This window comes from Lampris incognitus, chromosome 2, assembly GCF_029633865.1.
Source record: "Lampris incognitus isolate fLamInc1 chromosome 2, fLamInc1.hap2, whole genome shotgun sequence".
Classification (NCBI taxonomy): Eukaryota; Metazoa; Chordata; class Actinopteri; order Lampriformes; family Lampridae; genus Lampris; species Lampris incognitus.
The window spans coordinates 3,631,323-3,653,608 of NC_079212.1; the positions used below are offsets into that span (position 1 = coordinate 3,631,323).

Here is a 22,286-nt window from a genome sequence, read left to right on the forward strand (position 1 = left end):
CTCCCCTGCCACCTTTACCCCAAGCAGCTGCCCCGCTGCCTCCGACGCCAGTACCCCGAGCGGTTGCACTGCAGCGCCGCCGATGCCTGTACCCCAGTCGGTCGCGCCGTGTCTGATGCCTGTACTGATGCCGGCTGCCCTGCTGCTTCCGATGCCTGTACCCCAAACGGCTCCCCACTGCCTCCGGCGCCTGTACCCTGAGCGGCTGCCCCGCCACCACCGACGCCTGTACTTCAAGTGGCTGCCCCACTACCTCCGATGCCTATGCCCCGAGTGGCCACCCCGCCGCGTCCGACGCCTTTGCCCCGAGCGGCCGACCCGCTGCCTCTGCCGCCTTCGACACCTCCGCCGCCTCCACCGCCTCCAACGCCTGTGCCCTGAGCAGCCGCCCAGCCGTTTCCGACGCCTCTACCCCGAGCGACCGCCTCCAACGCCTGTGCCTTGGTCTTGTGACTAATAAAACAATCTAATCCTTTTGTTGAGCTTCAAGACAAAAGGGGTATCATATGAGTCTTCAAAAATGTGCACTGTTCTTATGTTGATAGTCTGATGCAAGAGTTAGTCTGTGTTCTCAAAATATTGTACCTTGTATTCTGCAATAAAACTAAATAAAATTATCTCAGGCAGCTTTCTTCTATCCCAGCATGTTCAGCTCTGCCGTCTTCCAACAGAGAGACAGAGCTAAGTGGATCTGATGCATTGCAGCAAAACCAGGAAGGCACTTGATGCCGTTGAAGCAATTTTGAAGTATATGAGACGGGAGCCTGTTAATGTTTTTTTGAGCTGAAAATTAAAGGGCTTACTCAAAACATAAGGAATTTGGAGCTCTGAAGTTTTGAAACTTTGAAGTAAGTCAGAAGAATTTAAGGTGAGTTAACTGGTATAAAGCATAACCTGAGATAGTCCAGCTTCCAGCCTCAATGACTTGAACTTGATGCATTGTCTCACTCTGTCCTTTGGCTGACATATTAAGCAATATACATACTAGAAGAAAATGGGCTGTCAGTTCACAACCACCACCTTTCCAACAACAAGATTGGAAATATTTGGATTATCGCAAATCGTTGATAATGTAACCTCATGTTACTGTAGTCGGATATTCTGACACCTTCAGTCAAGCTGAAGCCCTATACTGGGAAATAATAATCTCACTCTCTCATCTTTTTATCAATTTATTGACTGATTGATTGCTTGTTTTCTTTTCAGGTGCAGTAGAAGGGGAACGAACCCTTTCCCCACTGAACGCTGCATCATCATGATATCACAGTGCGCCCCCTCTCTCCTTTCCTACCTCCATCATCAGCATGTCTTCTTTTGGATGGGATATGTCCCCCATCAATCAAGCTTCTGGCCCCGCCTCCTCTGGGTTCTCTGTGCCTTTGGCCAGATGGTTTGTATGGGTGGATCCCACCAACACTTCCATCCTCATTCCATTAAGATCCCTGGTGACATCACGCTGGGGGGGCTGTTCCCCATCCACACCCGTGGGCCCCATGGCCTGCCCTGTGGAGAGCTGAAAAAGGAAAAGGGAATTCATCGCATGGAGGCCATGTTGTATGCCCTGGACCAAATCAACAGTGACCCAGAACTCCTCCCAAACATCACTCTGGGAGCTCGCATCCTGGATACGTGCTCCAGAGACACCTATGCCCTGGAACAGTCCCTCACCTTTGTCCAAGCCCTCATCCAGAAGGACACATCTGATATTCGTTGCTCCAATGGAGAGCCACCCATCATTAGGAAGCCAGAGAGAGTAGTTGGAGTTATTGGAGCATCAGCTAGCTCTGTCTCCATTATGGTCGCCAATGTCCTGCGCTTGTTTGAGGTGAGGGGATTGTACATCAGCATTAATACCAGTTATCATCAACTTCAACATCATAATCATAATAGCCAGAATAAAAAAACTAGCAGCTCGTCAGACAAACATGTTATGTATTGTCCTGACTTTCACAGTGTATACCAGTGCTAACAAGAGCACTAGTTATCTATAAACTGATGAATTCTATTTTTAAGGGTCAGTTTTAGGGTGGCATATCTCATCCCTCATATTAGTACATTTATCTATTGCAGTGAAGATGAGCCAATTATTTTGTCAAGGCCATGGTTATTTTGTTAAGGTACTAAGCAGTTATCAGCAGTTGTTTGGGTGACCTCTACTTTTTGGGCATTTTTTTTCCCAGAAGGAGGTATAGGAGAGAGAGAATAGACCTTTCTACTTACTGTAAGATACAAATCAGCTATAAACCAAACTGTCAACGTGTCAATCAGTTTTCTTGGAAGTAAAATAAGTGGATATGGGAAGGATCAGAAAACAACAAAAAATAAGAGGGTAACAGTTCACAAACGAACAGGACAGAACACAGGAGGTCTCAGGGTAGAGGTCTTAGTATCTCTGATACTCTCATCAGTCATAACGTGTCATAAGGTCAGTCTTGGTGTGTTTAATGGTTCTGATGCTCTCTTTCAGTCTTGATAACTTTGAAACTTCAGAGGCGAGATTCGGCCTTCTTGGGGTTTTAAGGTCTAAATGGAACTGACTATATCCAAGTCCAGCTGCTGCCCACTTGATCTGCACTGTCAGCGATTTCCTCATGTCTTTGTCAAGATCAGTGGTCGTGTCCTTTCTTATGTATCTTTTTTTTGAGATTTCATAGTTTTCTTTCAATATATTGTTGAGAATGTACCATTTTCAAGTAGCGGGTATAGAGTACTACAGGTATCGCCAAGAAGTCCTCCAACCCATATGCCCACATTGGTCATTTGTCCTCTAATATGACCCACAGGGGCGTTTCCTAAATTAGCACCCCTCCTTGCGGCAGGAGATATGCCACAGATACTTTTCGCCTCTGTGCATTGTGGGTTTTTTAAATAATTTGAGAAAAATAGAATACAGTGGCGCTTGAAAGTTTGTGAACCCTTTAGAATTTTCTATATTTCTACATAAATATGACCCAAAATATCATCAGATTTTCACATAAGTCCTAAAAGTAGATCAAGAGAACCCAATTAAACAAGTGAGACGAAAATATTATACTTGCTCATTCATTTATTGAGGAAAATGATCCAATATGACATATGTGTGAGTGGCAAAAATATGTGAACCTTTGCTTTCAGTATCTGGTGTGCCCCCCCCCCCCCCGTGCAGCAATAACTGCAACTAAGCATTCCTGGTAACTGTTGATCAGTCCTGCACATCGGCTTGGAGGAGTTTTAGCCCATTCCTCCGCACAGAACAGCTTCAACTCTGGGATGTTGGTGGGTTTCCTCACATGAACTGCTCGCTTCAGGTCCTTCCACAACATTTTGATTGGATTAAGGTCAGGACTTTGACTTGGCCATTCCAAAACATTAACTTTATTCTTCTTTAACCATTCTTTGGTAGAAGGACTTGTGTGCTGAGGGTCGTTGTCTTGCTGCATGACCCACGTTCTCTTGAGATTCAGTTCACAGACAGATGTCCTGACATTTTCCTTAAGAATTCGCTGGTATAATTCAGAATTCATTGTTCCGTCAATGATGGCAAGCCATCCTGGCCCAGATGCAGCAAAACAGACCCAAACCATGATACTACCATCACCATGTTTCACAGACGGGATAAGGTTCTTATGCTGGAATGCAGTGTTTTCCTTTCTCCAAAAATAACACTTCTCATTTAAACCAAAAAGTTCTATTTTGGTCTCATCCGCCCACAAAACATTTTTCCAACGTGATCTTTAGCAAACTGCAGACGGGCAGCAATGCTCTTTTTGGGGAGCAGTGGCCTTCTCCTTGCAACCCTGCCATGCACACCATTGTTGTTCAGCGTTCTCCTGATGGTGGACTCATGACCATTAACATTAGCCAATGTGAGCGAGGCCTTTAGTTGCTTAGAGTTACCCTGGGTTCCTTTGTGACCTGGCCGACTATTACACGCCTTGCTCTTGGAGTGATCTTTGATGGTCGACCACTCCTGGGGAGGGTAACAATGGTCTTGAATTTCCTCCATGTGTACACAATCTGTCTGACTCTGGATTGATAGAGTCTAAGCTCTTTAGAGATGGTTTTGTAACCTCTTCCAGCCTGATGAGCATCAACAACGCTTTTTCTGAGGTCCTCAGAATTCTCCTTTGTTCTTGCCATGATGCACTTCCACAAACATGTGTTGTGAAGATCAGACTTTGATAGATCCCTGTTCTTTAAATTAAACAGGGTGCTCACTCACACCTGATTGTCATCCCATTGATTGAAAACACCTGACTCTAATTTCACCTTCAAATTAACTGCTAATCCTAGAGGTTCACATACTTTTTCCACTCACAGATATGTAATATTGGATCATTTTCCTCAATAAATAAATGACCAAGTATACTATTTTTGTCTCATTTTTTTTAATTGTGTTCTCTTTATCTACTTTTAGGACTTGTTGTCAAAATCTGATGATGTTTTAGGTCATATTTATGCAGAAATATAGAAAATTCTAAAGGGTTCATAAACTTTCAAGCACCACCATAGGTGGTTTGGCCTCTAATACGACCCACAGGAGCGTTTCTTAAATTAGCGCCCCTACGGGCAGCAGGAGATATGCCACAGATACTTTTCTCCTCTGTGCATTGTGGGTTTTTAAAACAACGTGAGAACAATAGAATATGTAGTCAGTGTGTTTTTGTGTTGTTTTGCCATCTAGTATAGTAAGTAAGATTGTTATTGGCAGTGGGTTTACTATGAATGACGTTATAAGAGCTAACTTAACGTTAGCCACAAGTTAGAGAGTCAGCTGGCGTGGACATTATAACCGCTCTGTGACGTTACACTCTGCTTTTATTAACATTCCTTCTCGCCACAGCTTATGGAAGTAGATGCTTATTGTTACAGGGGAAGTAACGTGTTATGATGACGGAGGACCGCGAGGAAGCAGCTTAAAACGTCACTGTAGGTCGTAATAAGCTGCTTGTACAAACCACCTATGGGGTAGTTTTTTGGTGGAGGACAGTCTCAGTGTCGCTGGTGTTTGTAGTAACAGTAGAATGTTGTGTTTAGTTGTTTAGTTTTGACCAGTCGTGTGTTGTGTCTGGGATGTCCCCTGTAGACAAAGCTGCTAATTAAGGTTTTCCACTTCATTCACAGCCCCATCAAAATACTCCAAAGAAGAATGGTGGTCAACACTGATTTTATTTATGTCTCCGTCACTGTTACTTCTGTCCCCCCCCCCCCCGTCAGTCTGTCTCTCCATCGCTCTCTCGTCTTTCATTACCTTTCAGCTTTTCTCCCTTTTTTTGTCTTTTTCTGTCATTTGCTGAGTGCCTCCATTCCTTTCTCATTTTACACAATAACCAATCTTTCTCTCTCGCTCACACACACACACACACACACACACACACACACACACACACACACACACACACACACACACAGTGATTTTAATGTAATTGTTACTCAGAGAATTAAGGCTTTGACACAGTTTTTGCTGGGGCTTCCTGTGTTATGCAATGCTAATCCTGAAGGTGGCTTTGTGTGTGTGTGTGAGAGTGTGAGTGTGAGAATCAGACACTTTATTTGTCATTTCATTTCATGCAACTGTGTACATGAAATTATACAAAACATAATTTCCCCCAGCCCACAGCAGTGCAACACAAAAACAAAAACACATATCCAAAAACTACAAGAACACACATATCCAAACAAAAGCCTCCTACAGACGGTGCGATTTGGGCCGTCTCAGACGAAAGATGACTAAACGTGGTGATATCTTTGGTCGTGGCTCCGTTCTGTTCTCTTTGATCTGCTGTAGGGAAATTCTCTCTGCATTTAACCCATCCTAGCTGTGTATCTAGGAGCAGAGGGCAGCTGCCGTGCAGCGCCGGGGGACCAACTCCGGTTCGTCTTGCCATGCCTCGGTCCAGAGCACAGACAAGAGTATTAACCCTAACATGCATGTCTTTTTTTTAAAAATTTATTTCTGATTTTCTCCCAATTTAGTGGCCAATCGATCCCTATTTTAGTTGAAAAACCCACCCTCATACTGCATGCGTTCGCCAACTGCATCTCTCCGGCCGGCAGTCTCGAAGGAGACGCCTCGTCACGGAAGTGGCAAGGCGAATCCAGGCCGAACCACTGCTTTTTCCCACACACACACAGAGACGCATTCATGTGACGAACACAAGCTGACTCCGCCCCCTCCCGAAGACAGTGTTGCCAATTATTGCTGCTTCATCGAGTCCGGCCATAGTCGGATCTGACGAGACCGGGGCGTGAACCCCGGTCCCCAGTGGGCAACTGCATCGACACAAAGCCAATGCTTAGATCGCTACACCACCGCGGACCCATGCATGTCTTTTTGATGGTGGGAGGAAACCGGAGCACACAGAGAAAACCCACCGCAGACACAGGGAGAACATGCAAACTCCACACAGAGGAAAACTTGGGATGACCCCCAAGGTTGGACAACTCCGGGGTTCGAACCCAGGACTTTCTTGCTGTGAGGTGACAGTGCTAACCACTGTGACACCGTGCCACCAATTTATATTATTATTATTACTATAAGGCAGACTATATTTCTAATTTTCAAGGTATGTCGGAGACTCTAGCCCTGGGTAAACAGTGAACCAGGGCTGGTGAAGCTAATCTGATATTGTGGGTAATGGAGTCGCCTATCACTAGCGTGCATTTCTTTGCCCTGTGGACAGAGGTGGGAAAGGCACACTGGCTGGTAGGACTACCAACAGGGCTGGTGAGGGGCAAAGACCGGTTTGCAGTCAGGAGAGGTAACTGCAGACTAGGCCAAACGACCAGTGGCTTGCTCTTGCGAGCCTTCCATGCCAGAAAACAGACAAACCCCGCCGCATCTGCCAATGAGGCTGAGCTAGTGCTAACAACAGCAGGTCTGCTGTTAGGCCCTGGACTATCTGGAGTGCCTATCACATCTAACATAATCCTTGCTGAAAGAAGCTACTCTCACTCACGGACACATCTCTCTAGTAGAGACAACCTGTCTGTAACTGCAGAACAGTCACCACACACCATCATTTTAACGAGGCTGCTTTGACTGCAAATGCAATAAAGCTAACTGCTAAACTAGGCTAAGCTTGATGCTAGTCAACAGCCTAGGAACGAAAGGCTGCCCACTAACATAACAGTTATTCGAGAAAGAAAACTAGCGAATCTAGCAATAAGTGAACTAAGCACAGAAAATAGGGAAATCAGTAGGACAAATGAAGAGGTTAGAGCAGAAACTAGATGAGAAGAGATAGTAAGAGAATAAACAGCGGTTATCGATCTCACAAAGCCGAATCTTACGAAGGTGGAAGCCGTAAACCGGAATCCTGATCAGGTGATGGGGGGGTAGGCTTAAGCACTTCTGTGATCCTGAATTACCAAGTAGTATAGACAATGAAGTAAATGAAGAATTAAATTTTATTAATGATGATGCATGGATGTGTGCCCAGATCCCTCAGGTGAGCTACGCATCCACGGCCCCGGAGCTCAGTGATAACAATCGCTACGACTTCTTCTCCCGCGTGGTTCCTCCAGATTCCTACCAGGCGCAGGCCATGCTAGACATTGTCAAGGCTCTGGGATGGAACTACGTTTCCACACTGGCCTCCGAAGGAAACTATGGAGAGAGTGGAGTAGACGCCTTCATCCAGATCTCCAGAGAGGCTGGTGGGTCTATTCTATTTGTCTTCTTGGCTTACTGGGTCTACTAATAACGTCACTAAGTTTTCAAATGGAAACTCTTGAGACAAACCCAGGCAAACACAACATGCTATCTCTCTGTCAGCTTAAAGCTGAAATCTGGTCATTTTCTCTATTAATGAGTAGTTATTTTATCTATCTGGATCATCCATAATACTTACTAGTATGTTCACCATGGTTGGAGACACACTCCAGTCTCCTTATAACACTGTTGAAATCTTGTCTAGGAAGGAGAAACACTAGTGCAGCAACAAACACATTTCTGCTCGAGCAGGAAAAATGGTTGAAATGTGATGATGATAATGTGGCAATACCTCTATTGGACAGGCAGTCCAACAATCGACATTTTTCACACTTCGCTGTGTAGTGAGGACCCTATTTGGCCCTTTTCCACTACATGGTACTGGCTCGACTCGCCCTTTTTTCGTTTTCCATTACTGGAAAGTACCAGCATTTTGGTAACTGTTACCACTTTTCTGGTGCCACCTTTGCCGAGGTTCCACAAAAACTGGAGCAGGTACCAAAATCAATGCAGACTAGTGACACTGATGGGGGTACTGCTATGGTAATGGAAACAACACTCTGCGAGTCGAGCCAGTAACATGTAGTGGAAAAGGGGCATTTGTCTCCGTCTCTCTGTCTCTCTGTCTCTGTCCCTCTGTCTCTGTCTCTCTCTCTCTGGAATTTGACCAGAGATAAGTAAGCAAAGTCTTTTCATGTGCTGAGTTTGCAAAGTGGCCTTCGACCCAACCCACATAAAGGTCAAATCAAGTCAAGTCAATGTTATTTGTATAGCCAAATATCACAAATTACAAATGTGCCTCAGGTGGCTTAACAGCAACACAACATCCTGTCCTTAGACCCTCTCATCAGATAAGGAACAAGTCCCTAAAAAAACCCTTTAACAGGGAGGAAAAAATAGGAAGAAATCTCAGGGAGCGCAACAGAGGACGGATCAAATTGACATCAACCTGACCAGAAGATATTCCCAAAGGAATCATGTTTTTGACGTGGTTATTCGATATATAGCAAGACACGAGAACACTTATTGACCTTTCCAGGTTATCTTTACTGTTGATCACAGGAAAGAGAGTTAATCCCATCTCCACACAAGACAAGAACACTTTTCCACAGAAAAGGAAAGAACTTTCTCATCTCATCATTGGTGAAGATATGAGTTGTGTATTCGAAGTTAAACACATTTTCTCTTAGTCAAGACAATGACTTGAATTAATCAAGTCAAGGTTCATTCTCTCCTCCCTCCCTCCCTCCCTCCCTCCGTCTGTCTGTCTGTCTGTCTCTCTCTCTTACTCTCTGTCTCTGTCTGTCTGTCTCTCTTACTCTGTCTGTCTGTCTGTCTCTGTCTTTCTCTCTCTCTGTCTTTCTTTCGCGCTCTCTCTCTCTCTCTCTCTCTCTCTCTCTCTCTCTCTTTGTCTCTCTCTCTATCCTCTCCGTAACTCTGAAATGTGCTAGATGTTGCTGATCTTATCTGAGGTCATAAATCCAAACCTTCCTTGTAGGCAAGGAAATTTTAGTTGTATAGCCCATTTCAGCATCAAGGCAATTCAAAGTGATTTACATAAAGCATAGAAGGCATTAAGCGAAGCAACATAAAGCAATAAAAATACATGTAAAAACAAATAAAAAGAGTAGAAGTTACAGTGCAGTGTCAGATGAAAATACAAAGCTTCAAGTTTTCTTTGATAAAAGGCAGTAGCAAAGAGGAAAGTCTTCAACCTAGTAGATGAAAAAAAAAAGAGTTGTAGCAGACCTGCAGTTTTCCAGGAGTTTGTTCCAGATATGTGGTGCATAAAAACTGAAAGTTGCCTCTCCATGTTTAGTTTTGACTCTGGGGACAGAAAACAGACCTGCAGGCATCTGGGTGGTGTGGCGGTCTATTCTGTTGCCTACCAACATGGGGATCGCCGGTTCGAATCTTTACCTCCGGCTTGGTTGGGTGTCCCTACAGACGCAATTGGCTGTGTCTGTGGGTGGTAAGCTGGATGTGGGTATGTGTCCTGGTTGCTGCACTAGCATCTCCTCTGGGTTGTCGATCAGGATGCCTGTTTGGGTGGGTCAATGGGGGGGAATAGCGTAATCCTCCCACGCACTACATCCCCCTGGTGAAACTCCTCACTGTCAGGTGAAAAGAAGCGGCTGGTGACTCCACATGTATGGGAGGAGGCATGCGGTAGTCTGCAGCCCTCCCCAGATTCGCAGAGGGGGAGGAGCAGCGACCGGGACAGCTCAGAAGAGTAGGGTAATTGGCCGAATACAATTGGGGAGAAAAGGGGGGGGATCACCCCCCCCCAAAAGAAAGCAGACCTGCCCCAGATGATCTGAGAGGTCTGGATGGTTCATAGTGCAGGCAACAGTAGATCAGAAATTGATTTTGGCCCTAAACCATTCAGTGCTTTATAAAGCAAGAGCAGAGTTTTAAAATCAGTTCTTTGACAGACAGGAAGCCAATGTAGCGACCTCGGGACTGGAGTGATGTGATCCACTCTTTTGGTCTTAGTAAGGACTTGGGCAGCAGGGTTCTGAATCAGCTGCAGCTGTATGATCACTTTTGTTTTTAGAAAGACCTGCAAAGACACTGTTACAGTAGTCGAGTCGACTGAAGATAAATGCTGGGATAAGTTTTTCCAAATACTGCTGAAACATAAATCCTTTAGTTCTTGATATATTCTTCAGGTGATAATAGGCTGACTTTGTAATTGTCTTAATGTGGCATGTCTGAGTCCATGACTATGCCAAGATTTCTGGATTGGTTCGTGGTTTTTAACATTACCAGTTGTAGTTTAGTGCTTACTTTTAATCATTCCTCCTTGGCTCCAAAGAAAATTACTTCTGTTTTATCTTTGTTTAATTGAAGAAAATTCCGAGAAATGCAATCATTGATTTGTTCAGTGCATTTACTCCGTGCCTATATGGGATTATAGTCCCCTGGTGATATGGTTATGTAAATCTGTGTGTCATCTGCATAACATATTTTGTTGTTTTCCATAATCTGGACTAGTGGGAGCATATAGATGTTACATAATAGCGGCCCCAGAATCGAGTCTTGGAGAATTCCACAGGTAGGATTCAAACCAGTTTAGTGCTGTGCCAGGAAGTCCCACCCAGCTTCCCATTCAGTCTAGAGATATGTTGTAGTCAACTGTGTCAAATGCAGCACTGAGATCCAATAATACCAGGACTGAAATTCTGTCACTCTGTGTTTAAGCAGATGTCATCAAAGACCTTAACAAGAGTAGTCTCAGTGCTGTGGTGTGCCGACATCCTGACTGGAAGACATTAAAACTGTTGTTTAGTGCCAAAAAGTTGTTGAGCTGCTGGAAAACAGCTTTTACAATTATTTTAGAAACGTGAGGTTTTGATAAGGGCCTATAACTGCTCATTAGTGAAGTGTCTAGATTATTCTTTTTTTAAGAGCGGCTTGCTGACTGCAGGTTTCAGGGCCTGTGGGACGAGACCTGAGAGAAGAGATGTGTTGACAATTTGTAGAAGACCTGAGGAGATCTAATTAGAAACATTTTTGAAAAAGCCTGTTGGCAGAATATCAAGGCAGCAGCAGGAGGATTTCAGATGTTTTATAATGTCCCCCAAGTTTTTATGGTTCATGGGATCAAATTGTGACATTCTATTTGAATTTATTTTAGGTGGATTTAGGAACAACACATGGCCTGTACCTAGTATGGAGGCACTGGCTGCCTGTTTAATTTCCTGAATTTTGTCAGAAGGAGGCAAATTCATTGCAGGCCCTGATAGGTAGAAATTCAGAGGCTACTGCCGCTGGGGGGTTTGTTAGCCTGTCAACAGTAGAAAACAAGACACGTACATTATTATTGTTTTTGGCAATGATGTCAGAGAAACAAGACTGCCTTGCATTTCTCAGTTCCAAATTATAAATGCACAGTCTCTCTTTATAGATGTCATTATGAACAGTAAGATCTGTTTTTCATCACCTGCGTTCAGCTTTACGACACTCTCTTTTTTCTATTCTGACCAGCGTGGTACATCTCCATGGTGAGCTTTTCTTACCAGAGACCACCTTCACCTTAGCAGGTGCAATAGCATCGATAACATCTGTACTTTTAGAATTAAAATTATCCAGAAGCTCATTGACCAAGACCCGAGAGAGGGCGGGTGTGAAAGAGAAAGCTTGAATAAATATTTCAGTGATATGGCATTTTGTGATTACCTCTGTTTGAGCGTTTGTGTGCACGTAGATAGTACTCTCAAAGTAAACACAGGAATGATCGGAGAGAGCGACATCAGTCACCACAATCTTAGAAATGTAAGACCCTGGGACGCCCCGGTGGCTCACCTGGTAGGATGCGTATCACACACACATACATACATATATATATATGGCTGAGTCCTTACCGCAGCAGCCTAGGTTCGAATCCGGCCCGGGCCCTTTGCTGCATGTCATCCCCTCTCTTTCTCCCTGCGTTTCCTGTCTCTCTCTACTGTCACTGTTAAAATAAAGCAGAAAATGCTGAAAAAATAATCTTAAAAAAGAAGTGTTCAGACCCTTGGAGATAATGAAGTCCAGAGTGTGGCCCTTGTTGTTTGTGGGCTCTGTCACATGCTGAGTCAGTCCATAGTTATCAAGAACACAACACAGTTCTTTAGTTCCTCTGTCCAGGGGGTTGTCAGCATAGATGTTTAAATCACCAGCAATAACTACACTGTCAAATTCAATACAGATTATAGACAGCAGCTCAGTTAATCATCAGAAAAGTTTGCGTTGTATTTAGGTGGCCTGTAGATATTTAAAAATATAACTTGAGAAGAGGAATTCGGCTGAAGAACCACATATTCAAAAGAAGCAAAAGTTCCTCAAGATATCTTCTTGCATTGGAGTGAATCATTAAACAAAATGACAGCTCTACCTCCTTTCTTGTGCTGTCTGGTTTGGCTCACAAAACGGAAGTTGGCAGGGGTTGACTCAGTAAGAACAGTTGCACTGTTGTCTTGGTCTAACCAAGTTTCAATATTAGATTTAATGTGTTGAAAGTCATACCTGCACAGTTTTTTTGCGACAGGCTGTGGCTGCTGGCATACAACTGGAGTCGGATTAGATGAAGGTTAATGAAAAGCTGCCGATTATGGCCACGGCAGAGGGCTGAGTCCATACAGTTCTCACCACATACAGTGAAAAGTGAAAACACTACGGAGTCGGAGGCTCCAGTGCAGTCGAGTCCGTGCAACAATTGATGATCAGGTAAAATCCAGAAAATAGTACAGGCAAACCATAAAATTAATTAAAATTTGTTAAATGTTAAAAATAGCATAAAATTGTGGCTAAAAATGAGATAAAAATGTCAATTTATGACAGAGCTTCAAGCAGTAAAACAACGCTGATGTGTGTGCACGTGAAACTTTAAGGTAACTGTGAGTCTCTACATGTGTGAACTGACATGAATTAATTGTCTAAGACTCTACCAACCCAACTAGTATTACTCAACAAGTATTACTCAGCAAACAATTTCATGAACAATGGTCTAGGCCAAACAGCTTATCCCGCTCTCAGGGTCGCGGGGATGCTGGAGGCTATCCCAGCCGCCACTGGGCAGGATAAGCGGTTTGGATAATGGATGACGGATGGATGGGTGGTCTAGGCCACATAATTATAATGCTTACATTGGCTGAGATATCAAGTCAAGATTTTAGCAGCATTTCTACCATGTAGCCATACTGCTATCTATGTCTTGATGCTGCTCGGTAACCCAGGTAGGAGAATCACAGAGAGGTGAATCAGTTCATCTGGACACAACGTTTATTGGGAAAAATGTTTCATCACTCATCTAAGTGACCTTGTCAGTCTCAACTGACTGCAGGTATCCCCCAACCTTATAACTGAACAGTTGCATAATGACCGAAACCAACGATCAGTTTCATATGCAAATAGGCGTGACCAGGGCCCAAAATTAACTTTTTGGCTTAACGGCCAAGGGGACTGGTAGATGAAAAAATCTACCAGCCAAGCATATTTTTTACCGGCCAAAATAATTAGTAGCCTTTTTTGTGCCGTACAAACGTTTTTAGTACATATCAATGAGAGAATAAGGTATTGTGTTGAATAAGAGCTTTTAAAAATGTGCAGATTTGAAGCAACAATATTTTTATGTAAAATTGTTCAATGATAAAATGTTACAAGTATGATTTCATGTTTTACTTGCAGTATTATTGTAACTACTCGAGTGCTCCACATGCCCATCCCTAGTCCCAGACTACTTCCCACTCTACAGCAGCCATTCTCTTTGCACCGTCCCTGAAGTCTGGCCTCCTGCTCCTGACAGAGTCTTGGTGCCACAGATCAGCAGCACTGGTTGGGTCATACTCCCTGATCTCGGGAGGTGACAGCTGCACCATCAGTAGATCCCAGAATGTGACTGAGTTGAGGTTTTTTTTTTTTTTAATCATTTTTATTTCTGATTTTCCCCTCCCAATTTAGTGGCCAATCGATCCCTACTTTAGTTCAGACACCCACCCTCGTACTGCATCATGCGTTCGCCAACTGCATCTCTCCGGCCGGCAGGCTGGAAGGAGACGCCTCGTGGCGACTCCAGGCCGAACTACTGCTTTTACCCACACCCAGAGACGCAGTCATGTGACCAACACAAGCCGACTCCGCCCCCCTCCCGAAGACAGCGCTGCCAATGATTGCTGCTTCACCGAGTCCAGCCATAGTCGGGTCTGACGAGACCGGGACGCGAACCCCGGTCCCCAGTGGGCAACTGCATCGACACAAAGCCCACGCTTAGACCGCTACACCACCGCAGACCCGCCAATCAGTTTTAACCTGTTTCATGGTGTTGAAGCTAGCACACAGCTAACGTTAGTGCAAGCTAGGTGTCACATACTAGTGCTAGCTGGCTAACGTTAGCCACAGCCAGCACGTTGTTTACGCTGTATGAGGATATTTAGAGATGACAACTAAATTCACTTACCCGCACATCCATTGGAAGCCGGAGAGATTCTCCTGCTGGACATGGCTACTGGCGCCTTTAGGGAGGATGCTGCGAGGACAGGCTGCGACCGAGCCCGAGAGGCCTTCATACGGGTAACGTGGCGTCTGGAGGGAGGTCTCATGGTCCCTGATGGTTTCTACCTTCATTATCTTGTTACCGAGGACTATTGAACTGCACCTCCTCATCACGGCCTGTGCGTTATACCCAGCCAGCCTCTCGCACCTCCTTTATCGCCATACCTCCACTTCTCACTAAACTTTCCTTTGTTTCGGTTTGGTGGTGATGGTGGCTTCTTCCTCCTCTCCCGGGCATGGGTGTCTTTCTGGTGGTGGTTTCGCGCCTTCTAAATGTCGCCACGTAACTGGTGTTGCTGGCTAACGCTAGCTAAAAGAACAGAGTAGGCTCGTGCAGAGTCTGACGGTGCTGCCGTCGTTGTTCCTCTCGAGTGTGTGCGTCATGTTACCCGCCAGTAGCGCCTAGCAACACTCTAATGCACTCTGATTGGTTAGTTTCTGTTATTGTTGTTGCTATGTTATTGTTCTAATGCGCGTTGATTGGTTAGTTTCTGTTATTGTTGCTGCTATGTTATTGTTCTAATGCACTTTGGTTGGTTAGTTTCTGTTATTGTTGTTGCTATGTTATTGTTCTAATGCACTTTGGTTGGTTAGTTTCTGTTATTGTTGTTGCTATGTTATTGTTCTAATGCACTTTGGTTGGTTAGTTTCTGTTATTGTTGTTGCTATGTTATTGTTCTAATGCGCGTTGATTGGTTAGTTTCTGTTATTGGTGTTGCTATGGTATTGTTCTAATGCACTTTGATTGGTTAGTTTCTGTGTTATTGTTGCTAATATGTTATTGTTCTAATGCACTTTGGTTGGTTAGTTTCTGTTATTGTTGTTGCTATGTTATTGTTCTAATGCACTTTGGTTGGTTAGTTTCTGTTATTGCTGCTGCTATGTTATTGTTCTAATGCACTTTGGTTGGTTAGTTTCTGTTATTGTTGCTGCTATGTAATTGTTCTAATGCGCGTTGATTGGTTAGTTTCTGTTATTGTTGTTGCTATGTTATTGTTCTAATGCACTTTGGTTGGTTAGTTTCTGTTATTGTTGTTGCCATGTTATTGTTCTAATGCGCGTTGATTGGTTAGTTTCTGTTATTGTTGCTGCTATGTAATTGTTCTAATGCACTTTGGTTGGTTAGTTTCTGTTATTGTTGCTGCTATGTTATTGTTCTAATGCACTTTGGTTGGTTAGTTTCTGTTATTGTTGTTGCCATGTTATTGTTCTAATGCGCATTGATTGGTTAGTTTCTGTTATTGTTGTTGCCATGTTATTGTTCTAATGCACTTTGGTTGGTTAGTTTCTGTTATTGTTGTTGCCATGTTATTGTTCTAATGCGCGTTGATTGGTTAGTTTCTGTTATTGTTGTTGCTATGTTATTGTTCTAATTCACTTTGGTTGGTTAGTTTCTGTTATTGTTGTTGCTATGTTATTGTTCTAATGCACTTTGGTTGGTTAGCTTCTGTTATTGTTGCTGCTATGTTATTGTTCTAATGCGCGTTGATTGGTTAGTTTCTGTTATTGTTGTTGCTATGTTATTGTTCTAATGCGCATTGATTGGTTAGTTTCTGTTATTGTTGCTGCTATGTTATTGTTCTAATGCACTTTGGTTGGTTAGTTTCTGTGTTATTGGTGTTGCTATGTTCTTGTTCTAATGCACTTTGGTTGGTTAGTTTCTGTGTTATTGGTGTTGCTATGTTATTGTTCTAATGCACTTTGGTTGGTTAATTTCTGTTATTGTTGTTGCTATGTTATTGTTCTAATGCACGTTGGTTGGTTAATTTCTGTTATTGCTGTTGCTATGTTATTGTTCTAATGCACTTTGGTTGGTTGATTTCTGTTATTGTTGCTGCTATGTTATTGTTCTAATGCACTTTGGTTGGTTAGTTTCTGTGTTATTGGTGTTGCTATGTTATTGTTCTAATGCACTTTGGTTGGTTAGTTTCTGTTATTGGTGTTGCTAAGGAGAGAGAGAGGGAGACAGATTGAGAGAGATGGGGGGGGTTAAGTGGTTGGATTTCACTTTTTTTTGTTACTCGCCATTTGGCGGGTAGGCTTCTGAGATTTACTCGCCAATCAGAAAATCTACTCGCCTTTGGCAGGTGGCGAGTGTTAATTTCGGACCCTGGGCGTGACCATTAACTGGAGTTTCAGCGGTCGTGTACTATTCACAGAGGATCGGGGAATAGTTGCACTCACAGCACCGTAAGATGGGGACAGATGGGGCATCCCCCTCAGCGATGCTCATTCCCTCTTTTCATAGATGGCCTCTTTGACTCCCCGTTCAAACTAGGGCTGTGTATTGGTGAGAATCTGGTGATACGATATGTATCACAATACAGACTCTGGTGATATGATACATATCACGATACAGGAACTGGTGATATGATATGTATCATGATACAGGGTTATGATCCAATATATGGTGATATATTGCAATACTGTAAGAAAGGTGATATATTGTGATACTGTCAGAAAGGTGATATATTGTGATACTGTAAGAAAGGTGATACATTGTGATACTGTAAGAAAGGTGATATATTGTGATACTGTCAGAAAGGTGATATATTGTGATACTGTAAGAAAGGGGATATATTGTGATACTGTAAGAAAGGTGATACATTGTGATACTGTAAGAAAGGTGATATATTGTGATACTGTAAGAAAGGTGATATATTGGGGTTTCATAGGCCTGTGTTCTTTGTGCTTATGCTACTTCCTATCTCAGTTGACGTTGTTGGGTTGGAGTGGAAGAGTCAAATGGCTGAAGATAGATTACAACACTGTTATCTAGCGGTCGTGGGGTTACACACAACACAACATGTTTGTCACCAACCTTTACATGTAAACAATTAAAAATCCATATAGTGTTTTTGAGAATGGATACAGTATCACAAAAGATAATATCCCCATACTCGAGCGTATCGATTTTTTCTTACACCCCTAGTTTGTAGTCCTTCTACGCCTTGTTTGTAGTCTTTCTACAGCTTTTTTGTAGTCCTTCTACACCTTGTTTGTAGTCCTCACTGCCACAGAGAGAGAGAGACATCAGAAAAATCACAGATTTCAGCTTTGAAGAATGATTGTTTTTGTGTCCGGCTGGGGTGTTAAAGAACTGTTGTGCTCTCCATCAGGCGGGGTGTGTATTGCCCAGTCTCTGAAGATCCCACGAGAGGCCACCGTGGGAGAGTTTGAGAAGATTATAAAGAGGCTGATGGAGACGTCAAATGCCAGGGGTGTCATAATCTTTGCTAATGAGGACGACATCAAGTAGGCAAAACACACACACACACATACACGCACCCACACACACGCACACACACACAGTACAAAGCAAACACACTATAAACACAACATATTACACACATACAAACACATACACACAGTCTGCTGCTCTGCAGACTGTCAGCCACTGGATTTCATAGCTGCAGGGAGATTGACTCACTCACACACACACACACACACACACACACACACACACACACACACACACACACACACACACACACACACATTCAGTAAATTTGCCTAGCAATCTCTTTAGTTTTATTACCCAGTACATTGAAATTTGCTAAATTGTATGTATATATAGTAACTGTATGTAGGGGTGTAAGAAAACATCGATACACTGGAGTGTGGTGATATTATCTTTTGTGATACTGTATCCATTCTCAAAACCACTGTATGGATTTTTAATTGTTTACATGTAAAGGTTGGTGACAAACATGTTGTGTTGTGTGTATCCCACGACCACTAGATAACAGTGTTGTAATCTATCTTCAGCCATTTGACTCTTCCACTCCAACACAACAACGTAAACTGAGACAGGAAGTAACATAAGAACAAAGAACACAGGCCTATGAAACCCCAATATATCACCTTTCTTACAGTATCACAATATATCACCTTTCTTACAGTATCACAATATATCACCTTTCTTACAGTATCACAATATATCACCTTTCTGACAGTATCACAATATATCACCTTTCTTACAGTATCACAATATATCACCTTTCTTACAGTATCACAATATATCACCTTTCTTACAGTATCACAATATATCACCTTTCTGACAGTATCACAATATATCACCTTTCTGACAGTATCACAATATATCACCTTTCTGACAGTATCACAATATATCACCTTTCTTACAGTATCACAATATATCACCTTTCTGACAGTATCACAATATATCACCTTTCTGACAGTATCACAATATATCACCTTTCTTACAGTATCACAATATATCACCTTTCTTACAGTATCACAACATATCACCTTTCTGACAGTATCACAATATATCACCTTTCTTACAGTTTCATAATATATCATGAAATATTGACTCATAAACCTGTATCATGATATGTATCATATCATCAGATTCTCATCAACACACAACCCTACTATGTATTCTACATGACCTTACTGTGTGTGAGCTCTATGATGGTACATTATAATGCTGCTATGTTTGTGTATTCTGTGCATTTGACACTTAACTGCATCTCGGTCCTTCCTTGAAGAGGGATCCCTCCTCTGTTGCTCTTCCTGAGGTTTCGCCCACTTTTTCCTGTTAGTGTTTTTCTTTTGTGTAGTTTTTCCTCATTCAGGCCTAGGGTGCAAGAATAGAGGGTGTTGTATCTACTACTGCTACTACTACTACTTTCGGCTGCTCCCATTAGAGGGTGCCACAGTGGATCATCCGTTTTCATCTCTTCCTGTCCTCTGCATCTTCGTCTGTTACACCAGCCCCCTGCATGTCCTCCCTCACCACTTCCATAAACCTCTTCTTTGGCCTTCCTCTTCTCCTCTTCCCTGGCAGCTCCATATTCAGCATCCTTCTCCCAGTATACCCAGCATCTCTCCTCCACACATGTCCAAACCATCTCAATCTTGTCTCTCTTGCTTTCTCTCCAAACCGTCCAACCTGAGCTGTCCCTCTAATATACTCGTTTCTAATCCTGTCCTTCTCCATCACTCCCAATGAAAATCGTATCATCTTCATCTCTGACACCTCCAGCCCCACCTCCTGTCTTTTCATCAGTGCCACTGTCTCCAAACCATATAACATAGCTGGTCTCACTACCATCTTGTAAACCTTCCCTTTAACTCTTGCTTGCTGGTACCCTTCTGTCACACATCACTCCTGACACTCTTCTCCACCCACTCCACCCTGCCTGCACTCTCTTCTTCACCTCTCTCCTGCACTCCCTGTTACTTTGGACAGTTGGAAAGAGGGTGTTGTATATCATTGTATATTGTACAGATAGTAAAGCCTTCGTGACTACCTTGTGATTTTGGGCTACACAAATAAGCTTGACTTGACTTGAGAGACGGACAGTAAGACAGTGTGGTGATCAAGATAACACATTTTATAATTAGTAATCCTACTACTGCATGTGTCAGTGATTATTAATTCATGTTGTTTATGTTTCCAACAATTTACTGTACTGAACTGTGTGCACAATGTACTTTTCAAACTGAATGTGTATGTGTGGAATATATAAATAAGGTTTGATTAAGTTGTTAATTTACAGAAAGACAGTCAAACAGACATACAGGTATAACTGAAACTTTCTTCCTCTTAGGCGGGTTTTAGAGACCGCAAAGCGCGCCAACCTGACAGGTCACTTCCTGTTTGTGGGCTCAGACAGTTGGGGAGCCAAGAGTACCCCAATCCTCGAACAGGAAGATGTAGCTGAGGGAGCCGTCACCATCCTGCCTAAAAGAGCTTCTATTGAGGGTACGCACGCACACATGCAACACACATGCAACACACACATACACAAATCATAGTGTGTGTGACTAAAGGGGTAAATGTTTGTCCTAGAGATGCAGGTACCCTGAGCACATGACAGTTGTGTTTGCTGATTGAGAAAGGAGGCAGAGATGTACACTTGTTGCCCCCCCCCCTTTTCCCCCCAATTGTACTTGGTTTGTCCTGGGTAAGATGCTAAACTGCAACCGCAGGCTGTAGAGAGGTAGCACTTTACCTCAGCAAGGGCCCTTTGGCTAAGGACGACGTCCCTACTAATAGATCTGGTCCTCCTGCATGGTACTTCCCATGGTGCCCAGTCCAGCCAACACATTGGGATAGGAGAAAGGAACTCTGATTTCAGATCCACCTGCTGCCTTGTGGGTTGATGCCTCTTTAGGCAAAGGCTAGGAGAAGGTAACTCTGAATTCAAATCCCTGGGCACAGTCTACCTAGCTGTCAGTACCCAGAAAGGGTAAACCATGGGGCGGCTCCGCTCATTCAACTCGGCAGCGGTTCCGGCAACCGGCAGCTCTGTTTGTCAACTCGGCAGCAGTTCTGGCAAAAAGCAACAGGATTCTTCTGCGGCCGTCTCAGCTACGCTGTGCCACCGAACAACAGGACATCTTGCCAAGAGAGCACCAAATAGTGTCGTCATCTAGGGACACTATAGAGCACCAAATAGTGTCGTCATCTAGGGACACTATAGAGCACCAAATAGTGTCGTCATCTAGGGACACTATAGAGCACCAAATAGTGTCATCATCTAGGGTGCAGCCTCACATTTGAATATGGAGATGGTGAATCATATTGTGTATATACTATCTTTGTATAAACTTGTGTTTTACTCGTTTCGGGTGAAGGCCTGTATATATGTACTTGGTCAATTGCCCCACTCTTCCGAGCCGTCCCGGTCTCTGCTCCACCCTCTCTGCCGATCCGGGGAGGGCTACAGACTACCACATGCCTCCGCCTCCTCCGATACACGTGGAGTCACCAGCCGCGCCTTTTCACCTGACAGTGAGGAGTTTCACCAGGGGGCGTAGCACGTGGGAGGATCACGCTATTCCCCCCAGTTCCCCCTCCCCTCCAAACAGGTTTCTCGACCGACCAAAGGAGGCGCTAGTGCAGCGACCAGGACACACCCACATCTGACTTCCCACCCGCAGACACGGCCAATTGTGTCTGTAGGGATGCCTGACCTAGCTGGAGGTAACATGGGGATTCGAACCGGCGATCCCCATGTTGGTAGGCAACGGAATAGGCCGCCACGCCACCCGGACGCTCCCTCACCTGTTGTGTTTGAGAGTCTCCTGAGCTACTTTTGAGCTTTTGAAGTATTTCTTCTGACCACCTCGGTGATGTGCTCCAGTGAGTAGCTTGGCACAAGGGGAATACTTGGGTTTTCACTCATCAGATATTAAAGTAAAGTTAAGATGCCGCCAAACAGTACGGCTTCTTTTTTGCTGGTTCCTCACCAGTTTACAAGCATGTCTTTATATTTTTCATATATGAAAAATAAACTTGGAAACTTGCAGACATGGCCATCCGAGTTGTGTTTTTTTTAAGTACTGAATAAATGTTGGGCCTGTCCAAATGCTCAAGGATCTGTCTTGCTTTTCATTTTAATCAGGACTCTCAGGAGCTTTTTAGAGACAGTTGAGATGAAACTGGATGTAAAACATTGAACGGTCATTGTCCTTGTGCCATACATAAGGGTGGTGAGGATATGTTTGGCCAACATTCATTGTGGTTTCTACATTCACTCCTCTCTATTCCCGAACTTGTTCAAGTCTAGCGTTCTCTTGGCTTGGA

The 22,286-nt window shown here is 43.6% G+C and overlaps 1 protein-coding gene across 1 annotated transcript in view; it reads left to right on the top strand.

Moving 5' to 3' along the window:
• The first annotated feature begins 1,360 nt into the window (after nucleotides 1-1,360).
• Nucleotides 1,361-22,286, top strand: part of grm6a (glutamate receptor, metabotropic 6a) — a 71,669-nt gene continuing 50,743 nt past the window's right edge. Inside the window, exons 1-4 of the mRNA XM_056275501.1 lie at nucleotides 1,361-1,825; nucleotides 7,422-7,638; nucleotides 17,848-17,983; nucleotides 20,305-20,459. Coding sequence (XP_056131476.1) covers nucleotides 1,388-1,825; nucleotides 7,422-7,638; nucleotides 17,848-17,983; nucleotides 20,305-20,459 — 946 coding nt within the window. The 5' untranslated portion in view covers nucleotides 1,361-1,387. The remainder of the gene's footprint in view (nucleotides 1,826-7,421; nucleotides 7,639-17,847; nucleotides 17,984-20,304; nucleotides 20,460-22,286) is intronic.